Source organism: Canis aureus, chromosome 2, assembly GCF_053574225.1.
Source record: "Canis aureus isolate CA01 chromosome 2, VMU_Caureus_v.1.0, whole genome shotgun sequence".
NCBI lineage: Eukaryota > Metazoa > Chordata > Mammalia > Carnivora > Canidae > Canis > Canis aureus.
The window spans coordinates 80,911,464-80,938,192 of NC_135612.1; the positions used below are offsets into that span (position 1 = coordinate 80,911,464).

The following is a 26,729-nucleotide window of genomic DNA, read 5'->3' on the forward strand; positions in this document are numbered from 1 at the left end:
AAACTCAGTAAATGAATTTCTTTGTGAAATCAGCTTGCTGAAATCAATGTAAATTTGGAAATTCTATGATTATCTAATCAATATTGATAGTGTTGACTGTCAATTGTGGTCATTCAAATTCTCACACCTAAACTATTTGTCCAGCCAATGTCCAATCAGAACCTCATGGCCTGATAGATTAGACCAGGGGTTTTCAGCAGGAAGAAGTTAGGTTGTTCTGTTTGCAAGATTTACATTTGCTGTCAGAAATCCCATACAAATTACAATTCCTGCCAGGGTATGTTGTGCAATGTCAAGTGAAGATAATTACCTGCCAATCTGCATAATTAGTGCCCCCCATCCCCCAAATTCCCACTTACGGATGCCTATTTTATTCAGGTAAATGAGGAGAATTCTTTCCCTTGTCACTCTGCTAAATCATGCAAAATGTTTTGATTGGTACATTAGCTAGCAGGGGAAAAGTGTGAATATTGGCAGAACTTTGTATTCAGTTTTTATTCAATCTGAGAACAATTCAATAAAAGTAAAATACTTCATACATGGCTCATCTAATAGTTTTTTTCACCTTCTATTGCAAGTATTACGGGAATTTTGTGATGAAACTTATAAAACATTTGTAAACCATAATGTGTGCTATAAATGTAAGGTACTGTTGTGCTAAGTCAAGCTTCTAAGTAATTCGATGAAATTCTTCCAACGAATCAGAATTGGTAGAATAATGAGACCTAAGTCTTGGAAGCAATGCGTGCAACTTTTGTTGGCCTGCTTCCTGTCTACCTTCTTTCTAAATGTATCACTGTGTTTTTACATGTTTGAGGTTTTTAAAAGAATGTATTTTTAACCTAAGAATGCAATTTTAGGGTAGAGATAAATATATATTTGTCAAATCTAAATAGAAAATTTAAAACAAGAATACATAGTGATTTCATCTTATGTACTGTTCCACTGACTTAAGTACTGATGTTTGGTTCTCACCATTAGAAATGCAGAAAGCCAAATGAATGCACATATCATTTGTTCACCTCATTACAACTTGCAGCAGACTTTCTCACCATAATTCACTCTTAATTCCTTCTTCAGAGAAGGAAGGCTGCCAGCCACAATCAATTTACAAAGATATCTTTAAGAAAGAATATGCCATTCTATATAAAGTATGTTGGATTTTCATCCAAGGGAGAGGAAAAAACAGAGAAACTTCCATGCAAGGATCTTCAGAATGCCTATTTTCCCACATAGGTAGGTGTTAGCAGTGCTGTTGGGAGATGAGACAAAAATTCCACGGAATCTATTAGTACATGTAGAAAGTATTTTCTTTCTCTTTTAAGTCTCTGAGTTGTATAAAAGAAGATAATTGACCTATTTGAATAGATAAGATTAAATAAATAAAGAAGATGGCCATTACAATTATGGATATAATCTGATAACAAAGAGTAAGCATATATATATATGTTGGTTGATGGAAAAATATAAAAAGTGGAGAAAGTTTAACTAATGAAAAAAATGAGTATGGTAAAAACTCTATTTTTTGCTTCAAATTTTTTCTCTACATCTCACATGATATAAGGCTTTTTTATGTCTCTAATGTTTCTGTATTCAGCACTATTTTAGATTAAAAACAAACACTTTCTTAACAGAGATACATTTTGACTTAAATTAGTTTTGCCTGAAATGTAAAATTTCTCTAGATAACACATGAATAAATCAATCTTTATATTAACGATGAGAAGTTCTTCTACTGCCCACTTAACATGTAAAAGCCAGCTAGGTAACTATCTTAGGAATTATTTTGATGAAACTGAAGTATCCAAGTTCTATTTTGTTAAAAAGCAAAGTAAGATGACAGCTATGCACGGTGTCCTCTAAATCAACAATTGCTGCAGCATTATCTTCTCTACTCCATCTTAATTTAGCAGAAATCAAAGGATTTTAAATCAAACTGGTACATGCATCCATTCACTTCTCGTCCAATCAAAACTGAATTACCTGTCAACAGAGAAGTACGCTTACAAGTGTGAAACCATTTGACCATGTTATATTTTAATTTGCAGAGACAAAAATGACAAGCAATTTATTTACATAAAACTGTACAAAAGCAAATTAAATTATGTAAAGTATTTCATAAATAGTTGGACGAGTGTTTAATACATTTCGCCATGTTTAGCATAGTTGCGTGCATAGTGACTCATAATAAACGATGATAAATTGTTCTCTGCTTCACTATCAACATCCAAGTAGCAGAACAATAGTCAATGATTAACATTACAAACAGATCAGATCGTACCACATTGAATGCAAGTGCTTAAAATGTAGGAAAAGTGGTCTGAAAGTAAACCCTAGGTAGCTAAAAGAATGAGGCCTTCCTCCAGATGTTGTATCTACCTCTGCCTCAGTCACAACTGACCAGCTTTAGAATATTCTTGATCATCTCCACTGTCCCACCCCTCCCAAGGACACATTGCATATTTATCATGGATACAATAAAACTAAAACTACTTGGGTCTTCAGCTTTCTCAGGCCTGTGTTTAGGATGGCTTGATTCTTGGCGGTTTCTTCTGGTCTGTGTGCTATCTTATTTTCCTATAAGAGAGCTTCCTAGGGTAGCCTTTCAGCCAGACATCTTCAGTACCATCTTAGTTTCTCTTCCCATAAAAATAATGCCTCCCTTGTTTTCTGAAACTCAGGCAGCAGGCCAGTCAGAAACCATACAGAAGTGATATCTGGAGGTTCCGAATGAGCATTAGATTTTAGACTGAAGCTACAGACGTACACATAAATTTTAATACACATAAATTTATATAGTTACTCATTAATTTATAAATGTGTCCTAATGTATAATGCATGCAAAGTTCACTTGAGAGTCTTGTGTACAGAAAACAAGTATGGTTTATATACTGTACAACCAAAATGAAACAGCAGCTAAAGGAAAAATAACAACGAAGAAGAAAGAAAGAATAGAAATTCGAAATCAATATTTGACCTTGCAAAATGGACTGATTTCACCCCTGATAATCTCTCTCTGTGCTACTATTACAATAAATGCTTTAGCCTTCTCGTCAGAATTCAGCAGCCCATGTTAATGCCTTAGTTTTGTTTTATGAATGAACGATATTTAAGACTGGTCCATTATCTGAGTTTGTCAGAAGGCAAATTTTTAATATATTATTTATTATCTTCAGAAAATAAACATGGATAAATATACAGGATCAAAAAAGTTGGGAATAGCCCATTTTCCCTCATTGTCCAAACCCAACAACCGTTTTTTTTTTACCATAACAACAGGTATAAAAGGCACAGTTGCTTGTTTTGCATTCACTCATTTATTTTTTTTTGTTTCTTTTTATTGATTTTTTTCAAAAGCACTCTATATATGGAGTGGCACCAGATTTAGCCTATTCAAAATAAAAGTCATACAAACACAAAATATATTTCTGTGTCATGCCAGCTCATTATATAATAAACATGTTATGAGAGCTAATTCTACTAGAATTACTGAGAATACTTACAGTACACTGAATTTTATTCTTTCACACCCATTTTAGTTCTAAAGAGAGGCTCACGAGTTAAATGACAATGACATGGCTGTCTTGAATGTGGTGCAAACGTCATTGGGGAATGTGGATCCAATTAATCCGAAGGTCCAGTATGACCCGTATTAGCTTTCTAGACAACGGAAGGGTTTTAAGATAGAGTGAAATGAGCTATCTAATGGTTTCAAGTGTCTCATGAAAGAAAGAAAAAAAATGCATTAAAAAAAGTTTTTTGAACACCTGTGTTATGCAATTGAGTATTTGCTTTGTAACGTGCAAGAAAAAATATGTATACATTTCATAAGTATCTTTAGAAGCATTTTGTCTTAATAAGTACTTACAGATTATACAAGGCAGAACTGCTTTAATGCAGTTTCCTAACAAAGTACTAGAATTGCATCTTTCCATCGTGTAAATAATAATCAAACATAACCATGTTCAATTATTGATATTTTAGTCCAATGTTTTCATTTCAATTACATATCTTCTTTCATCCTAACTATTCTACGTAAACTAACATCAAAATGAAAACTCCATTTAAGAAAGAGCAGAAGGAAATGACCCCGAAAGAGTAGCCCACCAAACAGAGAAGTGGTTTTCAAAGATAAACATTTTGTTGACCTACAGTGAGTTTACAACCTCTTGTCCAGGCTGCTTCACCTTATAGTCTAAGAAATTCTGTAAAGAATAAAACTATCCAAAGCTACATTATTTCTACAGTTTGCTAGAGAGCCATCAGGCTATGTCTTAACCAGGTTGCAAACATTCAGTGTTGGGAACATTTGCTCTTTTCCCCTGTTATCCCCTATTCTGTCCCTGGATTGTCACTTTTGTCTGAATGTCCCAGCTCAGTTTCCAATTATGTAAAATCATCCTGTATAGAACAAATGACCCAAGATCTGCATATTCTGGTTTTTTTTTTACACTGAAAAAACTGCATATTTTCCCACTTTGAGATGTACATACAAGGAGACATATCACTACCCAGAACTCATTTCTTTCATGTTCCATCTGGATTCGTTTTTAAGACATATTAAATAATGTTCAAAATCACATAGGTGACTGATCAATTAGGATGTCACCTTGTTTCAATGTTGTGAGTCTTGAAGTAGTGCTATATTGCACAGCATTCAGAATTAATGCACTTGTGTTATACAGAAGGGTGCGTTAGACACATAAATACAATTGGTAATTTGAAATGTAAATCATAAGACCAGCAAGCATAACCTGAATTCTAAGATGATAATAGTGATCGTAACTTAAAAGACGGTATGCCAACATACACTTCTTTCCCTACGTTCCCACAAATATGATTTTTAAGAGTAGAATCTTCCCTGATAATATTTTTTTGAAACTAAACTTGAACCTCAACTAATTGCCTACTATAATACCAAAAATACATCACTTTAGTTTTTCATTTTCTGAGCTTTCAAAGAAAATCCATTTTAAAAGAGAATGCAGGTTTTCGGGTATAGATACAATGTAAAATAAGCTAGTGTTTGTGTATTTCTGTGTGTGCGTGGGTTCAGTTGCTTCTGTTACTTAATGGATTTCCACGTCAAGACCAAATTTGCTTCATGATTTCCCTGATCTGCGGTGTGATCTTTGGCCTTTTAATGACACAATTGTTCCAGTTAGTTGGTAACAGCGGTGCTGTTCTGAAAATATATATATATAATTTTTACAAGTTATAATTTGTGTAATTGATACATGTGGTCAATATTTTGTGTATACTAAGAATATTGGATGAATGTATGGGATTGAAGTTGATACCCCTGTCTTGAAAAGAACAATGTATGCCAATTTGGGACAGCAATCTCCAACTGGGTATTGTCCAGCTGGCAGTCTTTGCTAGAATATTAAAGCTGTGAGAGTCTCAATATTCTTCTTATAGAGTCCCCCTTAATAAGAACTGTACCTTTTCAGGGACTCTATCATTTTGGGGGGAGATTGCCTTTCATGGTGATTAATCATATTCTGATGGTATATCTGAAATACATTTACCTGATCTGGCTTTTTTTGGAGGGGGGTTTGTGGGTTTTTTTAACCAGCCGGATGGCATTCGAAAGAAATCAAAGTGACTAAATCATGCTTCAGCTTAGGGATAATGAGAGTGTGTTGTGTTCTGCTAATCAGGCTTGTTACCATGAAAGAAACTTGCAACCATCTTTTTTTTTTTTTTTTTTTTTCTCCTTGGAAGGGGATGGGGAAGAGGGATAGCAGGTGTAGGGAATAATCAGTGAGGGGGTTCAACATGCAAGTAACAAGGATGGTTTCTACATTGTACATTACAATCAGGCTAACAGTATCACTAAAGGCCTGATCTGGAGGCAGAAGTGGCAGGCAAAGCTTTGTCTCTTTGGTAGCCCCCTCTTTTGATTAAACGGTTTTTCTTTGTAAGGTTTTTTGCCCCTTATTCTCCTCATACATGAAAAGAACTTTGCTGTTCTTCTTTATAGCCTACAGGTAAACTTCTCTTCTAGTGAGAGTATTGACAGGAGATGGCTTGTATTCCCCCGTTTTTGTAAGGGGAATATCCTCAGGGTTGGCTTCCTCATTTTTGCTGAAACTAGCTGCACTGAAGGTCTCATAGGACGAGGTCAACTTTTTGTTCAGGAGGTTTCTGTTGCGGTCACCCATGATGGCAGCCTCGCCATTGGCCAGCTTTTCCTGGCTTCCTCGTTCATCAACAGGCATGAAAGTGGAGAGTTTGGGCTGGCTCTTCTTCCTCTCTGGAGAAGTGCGGACTGGCATCCAGCAGGAGTCTGAGTGGCCATATTCATCACACTCACGGGTACACTTCCCAGTCAGGGCTACATCTGGAAGAGGTCTTGAATCTGAAATTCAAGGAGAAGGAGATGTTAAAGTTGGACATTCTGCAACAGGCTGTCCTGATTTTTCTGAAATTGGAAGGAGGGGATATATATATATATATATATATATATATATATATATATATATAATATTATATATAATATAATATAAAATTTATCATATTATTTTCCTTTTATCAACACCCCAAAGTTCATCATGCCCATAGAACTTTTTCTTATTTCATATTCTATAAAGATAAGGTTTTGCAAAAACATCAAATATTGTGGAAAGAGAGGAATGAACAAATGAATACACTTAAGCATGTAGAAGACAGGTACATATGCATTTGTTACAGGACAGGGACGTGTGTCTATTCTCAAGTAGAAATAAAGCGCATATGTATATTTGTCTGGGTATAAATTTTTCCACATGCATAAGAAAAGTTATTAAATCCAAATAGATAATTTTCTGTATTTATAAATTATCCCAGAAATCGTATACTTTTGCCAATTGGATTCCTTCCTGCTTATACATTATTCATGGAATGCAAATATGCAAAACCTTATATTTAAAATACATTCTAAAACATCAGGGTGACTCAGAAGTAGAATCTAAATTGACAGCACGTCATGTGGTAAAAAAGTAAAAAAAGCAAAGTACAAATAGGTTATGGGCGTGAACATACTAGCAATATCATCACGTACCCCACCCTAGCCCACACCCACCTCCCACCCACATGTCAAATGACCTAATATGTGCTGTAGAATAATCCCTTAAATGTTCGCATAGAAATATACTTGCCAACATGTTTGCTGAATAGGAATATTATGTGAAATGCAATGTATTGGGTAAATGCAGTCAAGCTCCTAAAGTTTTGATGAAATAGCATGTAGTCCTAATTAATGTTGGTGCCTAGTGGAATGGGAAATATCTTCTGTTACTATGAAGCTAAGTCATATTTAGAGAGCACTTAGGAATCAGGATAACAGATGAAAATTAAGAATTACCTGTATATGTAAGTAAAATCGTTAATATGCATCTGTCTTTGGAGAAGAGGTATGTATTTTCTTGCTACTACAATTTTTTTTAACAGACTTTGTTTTTATTTGAAAAAGAGAGAGAGAGAATAACCTCTGGGGTTTTATTTAATATGTTTTGTAGTCTATTTTATTGCCAAACAGAAGAACATAATATGACTGTGCTCCAATTTACATCGTATGGCATATATATAAATATATATATATATATATATATATATATATATATATATATATATATTTTTTTTTTTTATAAGGCTTTGGATGTAAAAGACTGACAAATTTTAACTTCTGTAAATAAAGTCACAATGACGTAATCAGTGAGATTTGTCTATACATAATCCTGGGTAGATTTGGATTAAAACACAAGAAGGGGTTATTTAAATTATCCCTCAAATATTTATACACTCTGCTTTTGTCTTAACACACTTTCCTCTGTACTTTAACATAACATTCCTATTTTGGTTATCATTTGTATAGGCTATTTCAGGAGTTTTTCTCTACCAAATCTCCTAAATTAAGGCAGTCCAACGCATACCATTTTTTCCTGCCGTGATGGATAACTGAAATATTGATATGTCAGCCCATTGATTTTTGAACCACCATGGCCTGAGATTTGTATGCAGTGAGCGGAGAGTACAGTGAGGAAATGCCAGTGTACTTCATAGGAAATCTAGAATGACTTCTTTTGCTCAAAGGTAAAATGCAAAGATAATTATTTATTGTAGTGCACGTGTTGTGCTGCTATCTGACTTCTAAGTGGGAAGACCTTATCTATTTTATCATCAAAAGAAAAAAGGCACTTTTTATTCATTTTTTATGCCAAATTCCCTTTGTGTTTTCCAACACATATTTTAGATGCATTTAAAAAATCAAACTATTGGCAGATTTTATGAATGATTTTTGTAATCTGGTTAGTCTAAATGAGCAGAATGTGAGTTCTTTTGGGAATATTTTCTATCTAGGGATACTCACTTATTTGAAGCTGACCTAAATGCCTTGAACAGGAAAAACCCTTATAGAAATGCAAAGTGCAAGATCAGACCTATTTACTCCAAATATTCCTTTTTTTTCCCCATTGCTTTAACAAGTTCAAACTTTTTTGTTTTTTTTCTCATGTGATAGTGCTTATCAAAGACACAAAGAAATAATCAGGACTAAAGGTATCAAAATAGGAAAGATCCCTTTGAATGCGGTTGTCATTCCCTGCAGAAATGATCCAGAATGTTCTCCAATCATCTGAGTTTACTCAAGGCTCACACAATGTGTTAGTTCATGTACACAGTGACTTACAAATTCCCTGATTTTCAGGGATTAATTTGTGTTTCCAGTTTCAAATGTGTAGCATTTTGTCTTTCCTTTGTTTGAGATGCATCTAGAGACAGCTCAGAGAACTGTGTGATATGCAAACAACTCTTCTTACCTGTTGTTTTACTTATGTACCTGAACTCTGTGTAGCTCATGAGAAATTATATTTCTTTAGATTGATTCAATTTCTCATCAGCTAGAAGTGAGAGACTCTTCAATTTCTTCCCTCAGCCCTTACTTCATAGTCTAGATTATCTCCTGCTAAAATCGGTTTCCTCTTACTGCTTTTAACAAAAGACAACTTGTCTTCTCTGCCATCAGCCACATGTTGGCTGCCACGTCTCTATCCAAGAAGCATGACTTTTAATAAGGATCTCCCATCATTTCCAAAGTCAAACACTTGATTGGGGACCACAGTGGAAGTTGACAAGCCTAATTGGCTTAGACATGTTGCAGTGTTTGTCATCAGATTTAGAAAATAATCAAGAAAGGCTATAAGAGATTCATCACGAGCAATCAAAACTTCCAATCTTGATGACTCAAATGAATCCTCAAAAGAAATGCCAATGATTAACAAATGCAATTTGTATTATGATGCAATTTATTAAGGGAAGGCATGAGTGGAATAGTATTTTTCTGTGTTCTAAATTTTCTTATTTTAATTATGCAAGTCTATTTTTTAACACAAAAGTTATAAAGGGTCTTAAAGAATCATCAAAGACACTACTTTCTCCCTTTCATAAAAAAACAAACAAACAAACAAAAACAACAACAAAAAACCCTCTTTATATGTCTTATTTGGTGGAATTATAGAGCAATTCCAGACCCTGGGATCAACTAGTAACCCTTCGTAGTCTTTCAGTCTTTCACTGAAGATATGGTCTTGATATCAAAGAACATTATTTCATGCTTTAGTTTAGTACTATTTCTTTAAATTTGGACCTGAGTGAAGAAGATTTACTCAATGCTTCTTGTCAGTTGGCATTGAGTAAATCAATAAAAAGTGAAATACTCTATATCAAAATATGGTGGTGTTCTCTATCAGCATTTTCCACAATAAAATCAGTTCCTTTGAGCCCTCCTGCATACCTCCCTGCTTAATAACATCACAGCTTGAGAAGACTGGATGTAGAAATGGTATTCATTAGACCCTATGGCTCCTTTAGCATTACTTGGAGAGTTCTAGTTTTGCTATTTACTAGACCCATTACATCTGTTTGGAGAGTAAAGTCCTTTCTTATACATAGAGTTAGTTTCCTTTTGAAAAAACAGTCTTAAGCCATCATAATGGCAAACTATTTTAGAACAATTTATATAACAAGAAAGTACTTTCCCACACTCATTGCTTTTACTTATCATCTCAGCCAAAGAGAAAGGAGGATGGCAGCCATGGGGGGTCCAGCCTGCGGGAGAGCTGAGGCCAAAGAGTAAGTGTTTTGACTTTCACTTTAGTGTTTCTCATAACACTACAATGCTCCTTCTTAAAATGTAACAGCTGAGTGGTTAGAGGTCAATTACTGCTACCCAAGGCCATAAGAAAGAGTAGAATTACCAAAGGAAGAAAAAAAAAAAGTGTCTGAGCAGCACAGTGGATAGATGCTGCCAAAATCACAAATTTTTACCACTTAATGCCAGCAATGGTGTAACCTCCTTACATTTTCTAACGCGTAGGAAATGATAACAGATTCAAGAATTCCAGCTCTTTCTCTGAAAAGTGTTATTTGTCCTAACTGGGCTCGATGAGTTGGTTGCAGAAGATGCTGGTGCAGTAACTTCAACAAGAGGTGACAGACAGACAATATGTGAAATCATCAGAAGTAACAAGGAAAGCTTAGGTTTATGCAGGCATTTCATGTCTCCAGAAGCTGTCCTATACATTTCAGAAACCGTTACAGACATCTTTATTACAGAAGAGAACTGAATGGTTGAGACTTTTGAAAAGACAGCTCTGCACCAGGAAGGATTCTCACATGCTGAGTTACCCATTCTGCCGGAATCCTGGACACCCACTCTACTCCAGGCCCGTGCCTGGGGGCTGAAGATGCAAGGTTATTTTCATCCCTTAAGAGAAGGCTTGAAAATGTTGCATTTAATTTTAAAATATTTCCAATGAGTTTTTTTTTAAAGCTCAGATATGTCATGCTATATGCATAGTTTGCATATTTGTTTAACATAAGAATTACTTTATTCTCTGGCCATGTGATAAATGAGTAATTGGTTAATGTGTAGATGGTCACACAATTTGTTCTTTACATGCAAACAATGGGATTTTTTTTTTTTGAAGATTTCATTTATTTATTCATGAGAGACACAGAAAGACAGAGAAGCAGAGACATAGGGAGAAGCAGGCTCCGTGCAAGGAGCCTGATGTGAGACTCAATCCCAGACCCTGGGATCACACCCTGAGCCAAAGGCAAACACTCAACTGCTGAGCCACCCAGGCATCCCAAGCAATAGGATATTTTTAACATTACTTGAGAAAATTCTACAGTGAAAAATTGTGTTATTCTCTCCTTTTGGAGAGAAAAAAAAAAAAAAAAAAAACAACACATACAGGTACCTTGTGCTTTTCCTTCTTTTTAAAGTATTTAGTCTTCTCTTTGCATGTCTTGACTTTCTGTAATATGAAGATTTATTTTCCTAAAGGCAAGCCTAAACTATGGTGTAATTTGGTGGACAATGAAAAAGGGTTTACAAAAGGATTAACAAGAAAAAAGAAAGACAATTGGCAATGGTTTTCCAACAAATATCTTAACTTTACCTTTACTTTCTTAATCCAAATGAAAATATCTTTTTTACTCAAGTGATTAAAGTGCTTTATTTTAAAATAGCTGTCAGAAAATGTTTTACTTTTGCTTTATCTAATATAACTAAGAGCAAATAATTAAATAAACCCTTTACTGGAAAATTGTTACTGAAGCAAATAAAGACTGGTGTAAGGGGATGAAATCCAAAAGGTGTTTTAGACTTTTTTTTTTTTTTTATGTAAATAACCTAAAGATCCCTGCCTTTTTGCCTGTTTGGGGAAGTTGGAAAAACTAGAAAGGCAAGCACATAACAGATAATAGAGAAAGTAGGAATCACTGATGCAAACAAGCAGTTTGCAATCCTTTAAGTATTTGATTACTCTTTGGAAGATGGGAAGATTTATAGTTATGTAAGTGTCACCTAGGGCTCCAGGAAAGGGCTCAATATTTCTAAAATCACTTGACTCAACTAAATTAGAAAAGGACATAAGAATGGCGCATGCACCCAGCCCTAACTTGAGTCTTACCAATGCCACTCCTAAGCAAGTCCTGATGAGACAGTGACTTTGTGAAAAGAGGAGATTTGAGGTCTCAACGTTGTTGAGTGTGATTCTGGGTACATCCTATACAAGCTCTATGACTTTGGATATAATTTCTCTGAGCCTCAAGATCCTCCTATGTGAGATAACAATCCCTACTCCCTTATACGTCATACGGAGGTAAGGATTACATTGCAAGGGATAAAAGAATTAATATATAAATAATACTTTAGAAAAAACCCAAAAGAATTGAATATAGAATGGTTCTGCCTATAGGGTAAATAAAGGAAAAAAAAATAATACTTATTATGATGTGCTATAGATGTTCGGTAAACAGTAGGCCATAGCCCCTGAAGATATTTAAGGAGGTAGATATACATATTTATTTTACCCCTGAAGTCTTCTATAAGTGAAATGTGTATTATTTAGGGAAATAAGCTCAAGAGCTAGGCTTCTTGGTTTCAAATCCTAATTTTGTCACTTTAGTGGGTATATAATTGTGAATGAGTTACTTGATTGATTTAAATTACCTCATCTGTATAAGAGGTATGAGAATAAATTAGCTTCTTAGGATTATTGTAAGGATTAAGTGTGTTCATGCAGGTAAAGTATTTGTAAAGATTCTAGGCACACAATAGCCCTCAATAAATATTAGCTACTTCAGGTATGCAATTCCCCACCCACAACTGGGTCATCAAAAAAGCTTTGAAAACCAAAGTGTTTTTTTTTTTTTTCCATGTATTTATATCCCTGGCGTTCAATACAAAACTGCTCGTCATCTTTATCTCATGTAGCGTAAATATTTATGTTTTACTGTAGAAATAGAGTGTTTCATCAAGGGCACTTCAGAATCTTAGATTTTTTAAAACAATGTATGATACATGCATGATATTGCCTTTTTTAACATATGGAGGACTCAGAATTTTGAGACATATTTGGCTAAAAGGTTTTCAGATACGTTATTATGGAATTAATACTGAACATCAGCCAAAACGGTGTGAATTCTGAGTTACTTTTCAGTGGTACTAACAGCTTTATGCTGACAGACTGCAGTATCCCAGAGTTACCATTTACTTAGGAAAATACACAGGTTGTTATATCATGTATATTCAATGTCAGGTACTTATTTATTAATACTTTTTTAGGGAAGATGCACTGAGGGGGGCACTTGACGGGATGAGCACTGGGTGTTATTCTGTATGTTGGCAATTGAACACCAGTAAAAAATAAATTTATTATTAAAAAAAAAGGGAATATGTAATCAAAATGCGTCATTATGGTTGTTCAAAACTAAAGAGGAAATGCTCTATTATTTGCAGTTATCTTTACAACCTGAACAGATCAACCTCACAATGAATTGTTTTCTTTTGAAAGAGATTTACTCCTAAAATACTGGTTGTGAGCTTGCTACCTTGCTTTGCTTGCATGGGTCACAAAATAAGAAAGACCTCCATTTTTAAGATAAGCCAAAAATTAGCAATAAACTAATCTAAGACTAAGAGGTTAAAATAAAGAAAAACAACAAATAATAGGGTAAACATCTAAAATTCAGCATACCCTTCATACATTGGAAATAATGAAACAGAAAGTCATTCAGCAAATGAGCTCTGCAGATTTCATGATGTATGCACATGATTGTGTGAAATTGTGATTCAAGACCAGAAATTCCTCCAATCTCCTTATTCACACTCCTTTGGAATGTGACATCACTGTTCCTATGTGATGTAGATTCCATCTCTGTTCCTCTTGAAGATGGGCCAGTTTTGATGATTAGAATGTGACAGAAGTAATAATGAGCTATTTCCACACCAGGTTTCAAGAAGTCCAGCAACTTTCTTTGCATTTGTCCTTGGAACTTGGCCATCTCTACCCCAAGAGAAACCACAATCTAGCTTCTTTGAAGATGAAATTTGAAAAAAAAAAAACAAAAAACAAAAAACTCGGCTGTCTCAGCAGAACCTATCCCCAGGTAAGCTCTATTCATTCTCCAGGCAAATGCAGCCTCATGAGCAGGAGAACCACGCAGCCAATCCGCAGAAATGTGAGCCAATCCAAAGAAATAAATCTTTGTTGTTTGAAGCACCAAAATTATGTTTATTTGTTTGTTTTTGTTTCTCTGTGGGGGGAGAGAGTTCATCAATGCAATGATGAATCTCTGAGATAATGATCATAGATTTATTATATTATCTGCTGTAAGTAGCCTGAAGTCTGGGAATAATATACGTTACTTCCTTTATGTTTTCTTATCATGAGTAACCAACTGACCAATATTGCTGAAAGTATAACTCTGCCAAAGAACATTTTCAGAGATGTAAGCACATTTAATTAACAAGTTCAAGCTGAGGGCTACTATAGAAAGCTCTGGGAATTTTGGGTCTGCAATTACAGGATTTCACTGCATTTTATACCTAGGAGTGTTCCAGTTTAAGCTGGCATGCCAAGACAATATTAAAATGTTTAAACATGTTTGAAAGCATCAGCAACTTTTCCCCGTATTAGGCTAAACTCAGTTAAACAGCGATTGAATGTAGCTCAAGAAGCATTTACTGCCCTGCGGCTTAGACCACTGTCATTCTGAATGTGGCATTATCATCTACGGTGAAGACTGTGCATGCCATGTTTCAAGCAGTCTTGCTGAATCAACTCAAACATGAATCTGCTGGTTGGCACATGAAAACCGCACTACAGCAGAAAAATGTATGGTGACTGCTTCGGAGTGATCAATTTATGCACATCAGAGATGTGGTTTCACTTTGATTTCTCTCTTCACACGTGAAAACTGGAGGTGATAGAGTTTAAGGGAGTGTTAGGGAGCAGAGTGGAAAGACAGGAAGGAAAAGGCTGGAAATGAGTTGTCCCAATATTGATCAAAAGAGTTCATAAAACCCAGGAAAAGATTAAGGGCATTTATTTCACAAAGTAGCAATTGATTATTCCACTGAAACCCAATTTTAGTTTTTCAGCCATTTATTGCTTATCTTCCACTGCAAAAATCCTATGTTTCATAATTTTTCTTCTAGTCTCTTGGATTTTCGTATATTAGAAATTATTTACTTTGGGTGTCATAGGCTTCAATAATCAGATGAAAACTAGGAATATTACCTCCTTCCATAAATGTAGAAATGTACCCCCCAGAATTGCATAAAGTTTCAGTGAGGTTCAAGATACCTGAGTTAGAGTCACAGTCTACTGCCAGCCTCCTGGTGGGTGGGAGAGAGAGGATCTATTTTTATACTTGACTTTTTTCCCCCTTTGAGTTCAGCCAAGAGTTGAGATATATTTAACAATGTGACATGCGTCTTCAAAAAATAAAAATTATAGACAGTAAATAAATTACCATTCCAACCTGACAGAAACATTTAAAACAAAAACAAATAATGAAACATTTAGAAATAAGGAAAATAATTGAGGTTTGATTATGTTAATACGTTAATATTTTAGGTTGGTTGTGAAAATGTTCAAATCTAAAAGCTTCAATAATTTATAAGGCTTTATATACAGAGTAAAGTAATTTTGGGGCTGGATTTAAGTGATTGCTGATCACCGGTTGGAAAATGTGTCCTTTCCTAAAATCTTTATTCAAAGTTTGCTTCAAATCGGTCTCTTGGATTGCCAGCCACCAGATCCTCATTCACTTACCAGAAGATGGGAAGTGAATTCTTATTATGAAAATTTATAGGGATCCCTGGGAGGCGCAGCGGTTTAGCGCCTGCCTTTGGCCCAGGGCGAGATCCTGGAGACCCGGGATCGAGTCCCACATCGGGCTCCCGGTACATGGAGCCTGCTTCTCCCTCTGCCTCTGTCTCTGAGCCTCTCTCTCTCTCTCTGTGACTATCATAAATAAATAAAAATTAAAAAAAAAAGAAAATTTATACAAAAGCAATAATGATCCAGATGAGTTTTCTTTTTTTTCAAGTTAATGAAAAGTGTTAGCCACTTTATATTGGTTTTATTGTAAAGTGTGACGTGAGTAACATGAGAAAGAGTTGCAAGCATCAACTTAGAGTCATTTTCCATTTTCTGGTCTAAAGTCTTCGGTTTTCATAATTAACCATAAAGTTGTAGAATCTGGTACGCTTGAGTGGCTTAAGGTTGAGCATCTGCTGTCGACTCAGGGCATGATCCCGGGGTCCTGGGATGAGTCCCACATCAGGCTCCCTGCAGGGAGCCTGCTTCTCCCCCTGCCTGTGTCTCTGCCTGTCTCTGTGTGTCTCTCATGAATGAGTAAATTAAATATATATATTTTTAAGTTGTAGAGGATATTCTACAATAAATATTAATACTGTCTTTAGGAATGTATTTTTATTCTAAAAATAGTATATAAAGCTCTAGTAACTATTCAAATATCACCCTTAGATTGTGTTCTTAAAGGCAGTGTTCATTTTATCTTTGCTTCCCCACATAATTCTATATAAATAAAGAAATTTTAAAAAATTGAAAAAGTCCACTAAGGGATATAATTTTCTCAAACTTTCATCCAACATGAACCACAACAAGCATTTTTTGTAAGTAAGTGAGAAATTAACAAATAATTCCTGCAATAAGGAGCTGGCACTAAATATTTAAATACTTAATGCAAGTATGGTATATATTAAAACAAATTAACTCAGTATGTGGTAATGTCTTAAGTTAGAAGAGCATCACGATAGTGGCTATAATGAAATAGAAGATATTTCTGAGTATTTTTTTGTCTTATTTTTTTGAGAAGTCTAAAATAAACTATATTAAAGCTCAAATCATGTATGAAGTAAAACTATAATGTAATGTGATTACTTTTGGCACAGGGGCAAATTGTAGCAATTTAAATTTACTGGAGCAATATAATTAATTTTTTTAATGTGGCACAAAACCATAGTACCCATGCATTTTTCTTCCTCAATGTAGTAACCTTGAGGAACTATGCAATTATTCTAATGATATGGCCATTTCCAAATGTATTCTCAAACTCTGTGCTTAGGATTACTTATTGAAATATTTCACAAGTCAGACAGAAAAGCTCGTCCGACTGGAAGTACTTCTTTAATAACAGCTCTGTTGTAACAGAATCTCATTAGTTACTGTGCTTTGGGACAAAGACCAAAAGGTCCTCCTTTGTGTTCCTTACTAAGGAAGTTTTCACAAAAAACTTTGTTTCGCCGTACTATTGAGAGATGAGGTTCTGAAAGCTTTTAGCAGGAGCTGAAAAACCATTTATGGGGCGAGTTTTAAAACAGCTGGAATGCTTGCTCCTTACTCTGGTCAATAAGTTGATCAGTTGAATCTAAATTTGGCAATCACAATTAGGACCAAAAGAGGGTTGAACAGCCTGAAAGTGCAGAGCAGGTAAATAAAAGGCAAGAGGAGGAAGAAAATGTTCTCTGATGATTAGCAAACAGGACTCAAAGAGCAGGGAATCAATGGAGTAACACTAGATCAGTTTGCTTCATTGATTTTTGCTGCTCATTGAAATGTTTTCCTTTATTTACTTCCTCTTTCTTGAAGAGTGGCAAAGTCTCACTGTTGAACCTCCCCCTGGAGCCTGTGATTGGCAGAAAGGCAAGCCCTGGAGAGCCTCTCCTATCTGCACTATAGCTTTGAATCCACTATTCGAGGATTCAGAGGCACTTCTAATGCTCGGTGTGACACTGGAAGAGCCACCCTGCATAGCTCTCTGTGGTGGGCAGAGCAAAGGCTCCCTCCAAGAACTCTACATCATAATCCCCATGTTATCATAATGACGTGAAAGCATTAGCTTACAGGAGGGTAGGGGAATTAAGGTTTCAGATGGCTTTGAGGTTGCCAGTATTTTAAACAGGGGGATTTTAGGGAGTTAGGATACAAACCAAGGAATGTGAGCAAGCTTTAGAACCTTGAAAAGGCGAGGTAACAGATTCTCCCTCCAGCCTCCAGAAAGGAATGTGACCCTCTTGAGACTGATTTTAGCTCGTGAAGACCCACTGTCAAACCTCTGACCTACAGAACTGTAAGAGGATATTTCTTTGTTTTTCTAAGACACTCAATTTGTAGTACCTGGTTACAGTTTCAAGAAGAACTTAATACACACTCCCACCTATTTTCTGGCTAGAGTAAGGACAGTGTAGGATTGATGTATTTGACCCTTTCCAGCCATATCTCACCCACAAAAGGAAATAGAACGGAAGATTTTTGATTTGCAAAGTTTTTGCTGACTCACGTTTACCTAAATTTTGAGCATCTACTCAACGAAATCCCATTTCTTCTTTGTCCAGGAAAGTACTAAGAACTCACTTTTTTTGAATGATCACTTCCTCTTGCTCCATCCCACAGTGCTAGCTGTCTCTGGGATCATTACCTGAGAGACACTTTAAGTCATTCTATATTTGGGTGGTGTGATTCCCAAAAACAGAAAGACAGAAAGGGAGAGACAGAGAGAGAGGGGGGAGAGAGAGAGAGAGCACTTGGCATAACATCGAAGAAGGAGAGGCAGGTACTAGGGCACAACCCTAAAAGGGGTTTCATCAGATTTATGGAGCTTTTGTGACTTCCTGACATTTATTACTTAAGTGTCATTTTTGTGCATGGTTTTGTGTTTGTGTAGCCTGCTTCACTCCTAGTGGGTCTAATAAACATGTCTAATAAAAAAAAAATCTTTACCATTATTTTAAGCACAGTAAGTACAGTAACAAGTCTCTCCCTAGTTGAAAACCTTCTTCTGTAAATTTCAGTATACATTTCCAATTCCACGTTTTTGTGTTGTTGTTGTTGTTGTTGTTGTTGTTGTTGTTATTGTTGTTTTTCCACAGAAGGCCCTTCAGATCTGGATCCTGTCTACCTCTTGTCCTTAATCTCTTTCCATTCTTATTTGCTCCCATTTGCCACTTCAACAGACCTAATGGAGTTGCCAATTCTGGAAAGCCTCTTGCTTCTCCATGTGTTCATGATATTAATGATATTAATGTGTTGTGTCTTCTATTAATCCTTGCCTTGTCACCCATCTACCCTAAACTAAACCATTCAAAATACAGTTCCAATATGTCTCCTTTGAGATTTCTTCTAACTAGCCTAATTGTGATTTCTCTTGATTTCTTCTCAATGTAATTGGCCAATCAGAAAAGGTGAAGGGATTCTTCTTTATTTGATATTTGCAGATCTGAGTAGACTTCTCTACTATTCACTCTCCTTATCTCCTTTTAGGGCCTGTTTCTCCAGCTGAGATTTGTTTTCTAACAGAGCATTGTAGTTGATTGAAATAATCCATGTATATATTTTTATAGAACAAAATGGAGGCTTCATGCTCAATCTGGGGCAGGGTGGTGGGTTCGGTGGTGGCAGTAGTAGGTGCAAAGACTGAGTCTAATGGGAAAATCCTTTTCTTTTCTTTTTTTTTTTTTTAATGGGAAAATCCTATACTTACTGGTCACAAGGCTCCATATGAAAGAATTTGTTAAGCTTCTTTGCTAATGGATGGTGGCTATTTTAGAGTACTTTAGTGCTGCCAGGACCTCTGGCTGGCAGTTATACAAATCTTTCAATAATAAACTTGGAAAATAAAATTTATGTTTGGCTTATACACAACTTATATCATAAATGACTATTTTCAAAACAAGGAGTCATGACTCCTTGCTTGAATGGTATTCTCTGTGATAGCAAAACTGAAAAGCAGAAGGTTCTCTTCTGTTATTCTTGTAATGTGGGTGTATTTTAATAAGAACAATTGTAGGCAGTGTGCCAACCTATTTTAGTTCAACAAATTTTATTTGCCATTTAGTAGCAGGCTGATGGGTACATTTTAAGAAGGTAAGATCATAGGGAATTAAGACAAGTACTTTTCTAACTGAAGACCATGATTCACTAGTTTGTGCTTGAACTCATCCAGGGAGTTATAATCTGTTACATCATGCTCACATTAGTTTGTGAAGATTTTGTTACAGCTTTTTATATGAGTATAGATATTTATATGTATATACTCAGTCCTATAAAAAGTGGGATTTTTATTTTAGATCACACTGGAAATGATCGTAAGTCTATAATTTAAATCTATCACATGGAAGTGTGTGTATTCTTGCCTATTCCTGAGTAAGCTATATATTATATGATATCTAATACAAAATACAATTTTAATGTGCACGCAATGTCATGTGAATTTTAAATTGTGCTTTTAACTGTTGTTCAAATGATACTTCAGAAAAGTTTTATCCTTATTAAAAAGGAATTCAGATGATTCAAAAAATAGGAGTTATTCACATCCTCAATAACCACTTCAAGAAATCTACTGTAAATACAGTTTCTTACCTTGAGACGTTCTGAATTTACAGTTAATTCCCTAGATTCCAATTTTCCAGAATTATGTGTAATTGTGATGAGCTTTCTCATAATTCACTTAAATCCTTTGATAGACTTTGATTTATTTCAATCAGCAAAATGGCAACAGACCCTTTCGAAAAGGAGGACTTAATGTGACTTCTTAAAGTCATATCGACATTAAGATGTAGGACACATTTAAGCTGTCTAATTGTACTGCTGGTCTAATGCCTAAGAATTAATCTGTCACAATGTCAAATTACATACATTTAGGCTTTTTTTTTTTTTTTTTTTTACTAAAATGTGTCTGCACTTAACAAACTCCTAGTGTAAAAAATTCATGAGTGCAATTAGAATGTCATGTCTTCTGCAGATGACTTAAGAAAAGCATGAATCAGAGCTTAACAGTCCAACATAATTTCATAGTTAATCGTGGTGAAATTATGGTACTGCAACAACTCAAAGGCAATACAGTGAGATTAGCAGACAGTGACGATCAGCTATTTATCCCCACCATCTGCTGTGCATGCTTGTTACTTAAGTCTTTTTCCCCCAATGTTTTCAGTTTTGACTTTGCCAGCAGTGGGCATCACATAGGAAAACAGGTTTCATGGTGCAAACAGATTTTCCCATGTGTTCAATGAATTAGCTTCACTGGCTGTTCTGCAGCTCTCGGGCAGAGAAGGCTGGCTGGAGGGAATTAATTTTAGAAAGCTTTTGTGTACTGGCCAGTGTCTTGTACAACTCAAATGAATATTTCTCTATAAGAAACAAAAAAGATAAAACTACAAGTATTGGAACAATGAAAATCATCACTCTAACATGTGCTTTGGGAGCTTCCTTTAAATGATGTACTTAAAATTTATGTGTACCGTATTAACCATTTCATTATATTCCGTAAGTACTTAAGTGAATCATGTGATGGGAATCTTGCTAATTTGTCAGCCTTCGCTGTTCTGCAAATAAGCTAAGGATTAGTGGAACTAGGGCTTGTTATGATAGGACAGAGGAACTCTGAAAATTCTAAGAAGGAGAGAAAATAAAAGACAGACTTTACTGAACAAGGCTGGCGTGAAGGTTACAGGTCCCACTAGTGGGGTTACATAACGTGCAAAAGTGTATTCATTCATGCAAAATATTTTGATATTCCGTGCACTATTCTAAAACCGTCCATCTATTAATTCATTCTCTTCTCACAGCAGCCCCGTGGGAAAGGTTGTATATTACTCTATGTTACAGGTGAGGTAACTGAGGCACAGGGAAGTTAAGTGAGTTACCCAAGAGTCTGCATCTAGTGAGTGATAGAATGAGGTTGCAAACCCAGGCAGTCCGACCCCAGAGCTGTGCTCTCACTCACTGTACCATATTATCCCTAAATAATAACACCCAGACACTCATGTCATGTGCTAGGAAAAGAAATCATCTTTGTCTAAGCTGAATTAAAGCAGAAAAGCACTCTCTGTACAGAAGAAAGTTAGAAAAAATAGTGTCCCTGAATGTCAGATATAGCCAGAACCTCAACAGTCTTAACCTGAAATAAGGGGGACATTTTTAGTTTAGACAGGTAGAGAGGTGAAAACTCAAAAAGCATGTGTGGGTGGAGGTTCTAGGGCCAGAATGACATCGGATAGAATGTGTTCTCTTGGGGTTTTCTCTCTCAGTTGGTCTTCGAGATGAAGAGTTTTGTGTCCAAGTCAAAATAAGGAGACTAAATTACGGTGTTGGAAAAAGCCTCAAACTTCTATTATTAAAACCATATTCAGCTAAGAAAAAGTTTCATCTTCATAATACAGGTCTATTTTGAATTCTGCAAGATAGAAAAACACCTCAATTATGAGGTTTCAGATCATTGTCATTCCAGAGACAGTAAAACCATGTTTGGAAACCACAGTGTGCTGGGATGAACTTCTGAGAACGGGAGATGCAGAACCACTCCTTGGTGAATTGAATGTGAGAAGTCGAAATAAATGCTTTCACAACAGAAAAAAAGAAGTGTGGATAGTTATTCTGGCAAACAAAGCACCAAAGAGTTTATGTAGGATGTATTAATCACAATTGGGTTGGTTAAATTGGGAAAGAAATACTGACTGTATTGATTTCTTAAGAGAAAATGAACACAAGGCAATACTTGAAGTATACTTATCCAAGTTGATTCCCTGTATTAATCAGGGAATCATAGTGGTTAATATCCAAATTTTCAGCTTATTGGGGAATATATAGCTGCAACCTGTGAAGCTGAGATTTAATCTCTAGAAATGGGGAAAAGATGTGTAAATTAGAAGATAATGCAAATGCAGTAAAAAGAGTGGTAACTTTAAGAACACTTGTATACCTTGTACTTTTTTATAATTGTATCTTGGAGATTAAAAACCAGGGAATCATGCACTGTGTAAACCTTTATTTTCACTCTGTGAAGACCTTTACTTTCACTTCTCTTCATTGGATATAATCAATGAATCAGACTGATTAACACACTGGGATCTGAGCAAAGGTAGTCTGATTTGAGTCCACATTCTCTCATTTACCCATAGTGTAACCTTGAGCAAGTTACTTAACTCTGAGTCTATTTTATTGGGTTGTTTTGATAATTAAATTTTCTAATGCATGTTAAGTGCTTGGTGTGATGATCTATATATAGAAGCACTTGATATATTTTTCTACCATTACTGCTACTATTGGCCTAACTGCTATTCCAGTTTCTTTTCCACACATACATTTGAATGATAGAATATTGATTCTAAATTATTGAAAATTATTTTTACTCAATATCCTCTCTGCTTGGCATAAACTTAAAAAGTCAAAATCTTACATTTTTAGAATATTTACCAATTAAGTACAGAAAAACAAGTTTTCACACATAAATAGTTACAGATTCATGTCTTTGCATCATAGGTTATAGTGCCAAATACATATCTTAAAACAAAGCCCCAATAAATTTAAAATTATTTAAATTAATGAGTATTAAAATGCATACTACAAAAAGCTTAGAAGAAGAAATGCAAAGTAATTTAATTTCAAAGATTAGGTGTACCTAAGTTAACGATTTTTCTGACAGCATTGTATTTTATAATTACTAGCTGTTCAAAGTTAACTGAAACTTAATCTATTGTGAGTCGCAGGTATATAATAATAAAGGCTATAAATAATAATTAGTACTCTGTCATTTACTTAACTAGGTATAATCTCTTATTTCCCCTAAAGAAACAATTTTCACATAATTACTGTTTTGTACAAAATCACATTTTTTTACTGCTTAAATTCTATTTTTTTTCTATGGGGACATAAGAAAATGGTAAAATTGAGAAATTTAAAAAGTGTATACTTTCAACACAGTATAATATCTAGCCCATTACTTGGGTGGCTTTATAAGCATTAAAAATAATTTAATCTAAAGAATCTTTAAACAGATTAGAAAGTATAAAAGGTGCAGAATTCCGGTTAATGTGCATTAAATTATCTTCAAAAAGAGGGGGGAAAAGTTAAGAAACGGCTTTCTGATTTGCATATTAACTAGCCTAAATAATGCAGAGCTTAAGTGCAAAAGCAAGAGAATTTAAAAGGGAAAACAAATATCTTGAGACAACTTGTCTTTTAAAGTAACTGTCAAGGAGAACTTGCCTCTCTGAATAAAAGTGAGCAATGACTTAAGGGATTCATTTATCCTTTAGGGTGTATTAAGGAGTGTCATTTAACTATTAAAAATGTTGTCCAGTCAAAATAAGGACTAATTATCTGCTCATGATATGCCTATATGGCTTCCAAAGGACACACGGGGATTTGGTATGATTAAATGCATTTCGAATTGCAGTCAGGTTGAGGATTCAGAATAAGTTGATCTGAGAAGTATGACTAGTCATACATTATTCATGAATATGGGAAACTAGTAAAATAAAATATTCTGCTTATGGTGTGTCCAGATAGGGCTAAATATTTCAAAATAGTCAGCATCAGACTGGATTTATCTTCTCTGAATTAAAAACAAAACAAAACAAAAACAAAATCTTTTGAGTAATTAGAGAATCAGATGTAATAATGATCATATTGAATATTTAACCCCAGGGCTACCAACCAGGAGAAGTACTATAAACTTTTTCCTGCTGGGAAAGATATAATTAAATCTGCTATCTTGTGGATAACTAAAGAGATCCCCCCGCTTTTTTTTTCTTCTACAAAATAGAAGTACGTAGAGGTGAATCACCAAGCAAGCCATTGTCACTAGGCTAGATTAGATTATTTTAAACTAAGTTGGAGTAACTTAAAACAAAAGAGTTTTTATGAGAGATATGTTTTTTTCCCTCCCCTGACCATTGTTGCAAAGTATTCAATGGAATTCCTATTTGGAGTTTGGGAGTGTTTTTCTTTCTATATAAAAAACTAATAATAAATACAAATTCTCCATTAGTAATTATATTTCCCTGACTGTATTGAAAAGATACAGGGACATAAAAAGTCTATGAGATAAATTATTTAAAATGGCTAAGCATCCACAGAATATTAATTATATTGCTGCTTGTTGCAAATTGAGATATCAGTATTATATAAATTATTCTTAAATCAATTATTTAAAAATTTTTAAACAATCTTTAACATGATAGCCCTTCTAATTTGTTCCTTTACAATTAAGGAAACAAATTATAGTCATGGATACTTCTCTTCTACTCTTCCTTCCTTCCTAGTGCTATTCTATTATGTTTAAATTTTTTTTTTTTTTTGCCTGCTAGTTCCTATACACTGCCTTCTCTGCTCAAAATCTATCTGCTGAGTGAAGTAAGTCAATCGGAGAAGGACAAACAGTGTATGTTCTCATTCATTTGGGGAATATAAATCATAGTGAAAGGGAATATAAGGGAAGGGAGAAGAAATGTGTGGGAAATATCAGAAAGGGAGACAGAACATAAAGACTCCTGACTCTGGGAAACGAACTAGAGGTGGTGGAAGGGGAGGAGGGCGGGGGGTGGGGGTGAGTGGGTGACGGGCACTGAGGGGGACACTTGACGGGATGAGCACTGGGAGTTATTCTGTATGTTGGTAAATTGAACACCAATAAAAAATTAATTTATTAAAAAAAAATTATCTTTCTGGGACTCCAGGATCATGCTCTGGGCCAAAAGGAGGCGCTCAACCACTGAGCCACCCAGGAGTCCCTCAAAATTTGTCTTAAATGAACATTTTATTCAACCTGAGTTGAGTTTGGTTAAAGATGCCTTTTTTTTTTTTTCTTATAGCACCTGGATGTGAAAATAAGGACAAAGGACATAACAGCCCAAAAGAGGTCTCTTTGCTTTAATATGGTCTTGTGAATAGTGACCATGTGCTGATTGTACTTGGCATACCAATGTTCATTAAGATAAATAGCTAAGCTGTTATTATGAATGGCAGGCATTTATCCATGCAGTGGCAAGGATAGCTGTGGACGCACAGAAGGCCATATTAAGTGTAAGCTACCAACATAATAGGAATTGATTTATTAGTGCCTGGCATAATTTAGGGCATCTTTCTTACTGAGTGAGAAGAGAAAAGAGCAAGTGTCATTGTGTCCATTTCCCAGATGTTAAAAGTAAGAAACAACTGCTAAGGGATTTGTCAGAAGAAAAAAGAAATCTAGAAAGTGAAAGAGGTATAAAGAATTGACTAAGCTAGTAAACATCTGCTTTCTTATCACTCATTCTATGAGCATATACAAGCTAATTGACACACTGAAAAAATAAACATGACTCTGTGCCTCAAATTCTTAGGTAGATGCAATAAGAAGTTTTCAATATATATGTGCTTGAGAAAGGAAAAGGTAGGAGTAAGGGAAGAAAGGCTGAATCCTCATTTTGTCATCTATTTTCTCTATTCCCTCCTTTATACCTAACTAGTTTTCAGTGAACATATGGTAACTACAACATAGAGACTGAAAAAATACAAAAAAAGAAAAAAAACAATTAAAAAAAGACCGAAAAAAAGAAAAATGGTGGAAAGTTAGGGAAGAAAAAGCAGAAGTGATAAAAAATGAAGGTACACATGGAACGAGGCAAGAGGGAGGAAGGTGGGAGAGTAAAGTGGAAGGAAAGAAAGGATGGAAAGAAAAGGAGAAAAGAATATGAGGTAAGGAGGAAGGAAGTGGAAGGCAAAAAACAGGAAAAATAAAAGAGAAACATAATGAGTCTCAGCTTGATGTGTGACTTGTGGAAGAATTTATATTTACATTAACATGATACAGATTTTCAGCTCTGTTTTGAGGTATAGGGTGAGGATTCATTATCAATATTGACTCTCACTGGTCATTGATTTATGACAAATTAATCTTGATTAGAGCCACAAGAAGCTCCATTAGAGCCATAACTCCCCTTCCTTCCTATGTGTCCGGGCAGGCTGGAACATAAGGCTGAAATACAATTTAAAAAATGACTCTACAGGATATTAGCACATCGGCATGAAAAATAACAGAGAATGAATGAGTTGATCAATCATTTCCTATTATGAACAAAGAAAATGTACAAAAGCCTATGAAAT

At 35.1% G+C, this 26,729-nt stretch overlaps 2 protein-coding genes across 8 annotated transcripts in view; one reads left to right on the top strand and one right to left on the bottom strand.

Moving 5' to 3' along the window:
* Nucleotides 1-2,015: 2,015 nt before the first annotated feature.
* PCDH7 (protocadherin 7) overlaps nt 2,016-26,729 on the bottom strand; it is a 416,043-nt gene continuing 391,329 nt past the window's right edge. For both annotated transcript variants that reach the window (XM_077880250.1, XM_077880242.1), the window contains exon 3: nt 2,016-6,364. In XM_077880250.1, the coding sequence (XP_077736376.1) occupies nt 5,988-6,364 (377 nt within the window). In that variant the 3' untranslated portion in view covers nt 2,016-5,987. The remainder of the gene's footprint in view (nt 6,365-26,729) is intronic.
* Nucleotides 13,724-26,729, top strand: part of LOC144302654 (uncharacterized) — a 32,286-nt gene continuing 19,280 nt past the window's right edge. For 2 of the 6 annotated variants that reach the window (XM_077880205.1, XM_077880201.1), the window contains exon 1: nt 17,682-17,934. The gene's annotated coding sequence lies outside the window, so the exon portion shown is untranslated. Of the gene's footprint in view, nt 13,942-17,681; nt 17,935-26,729 lie in introns of those variants that run through there. The other 4 variants (XM_077880199.1, XM_077880222.1, XM_077880213.1 and 1 more) reach the window with 3 other exon arrangements.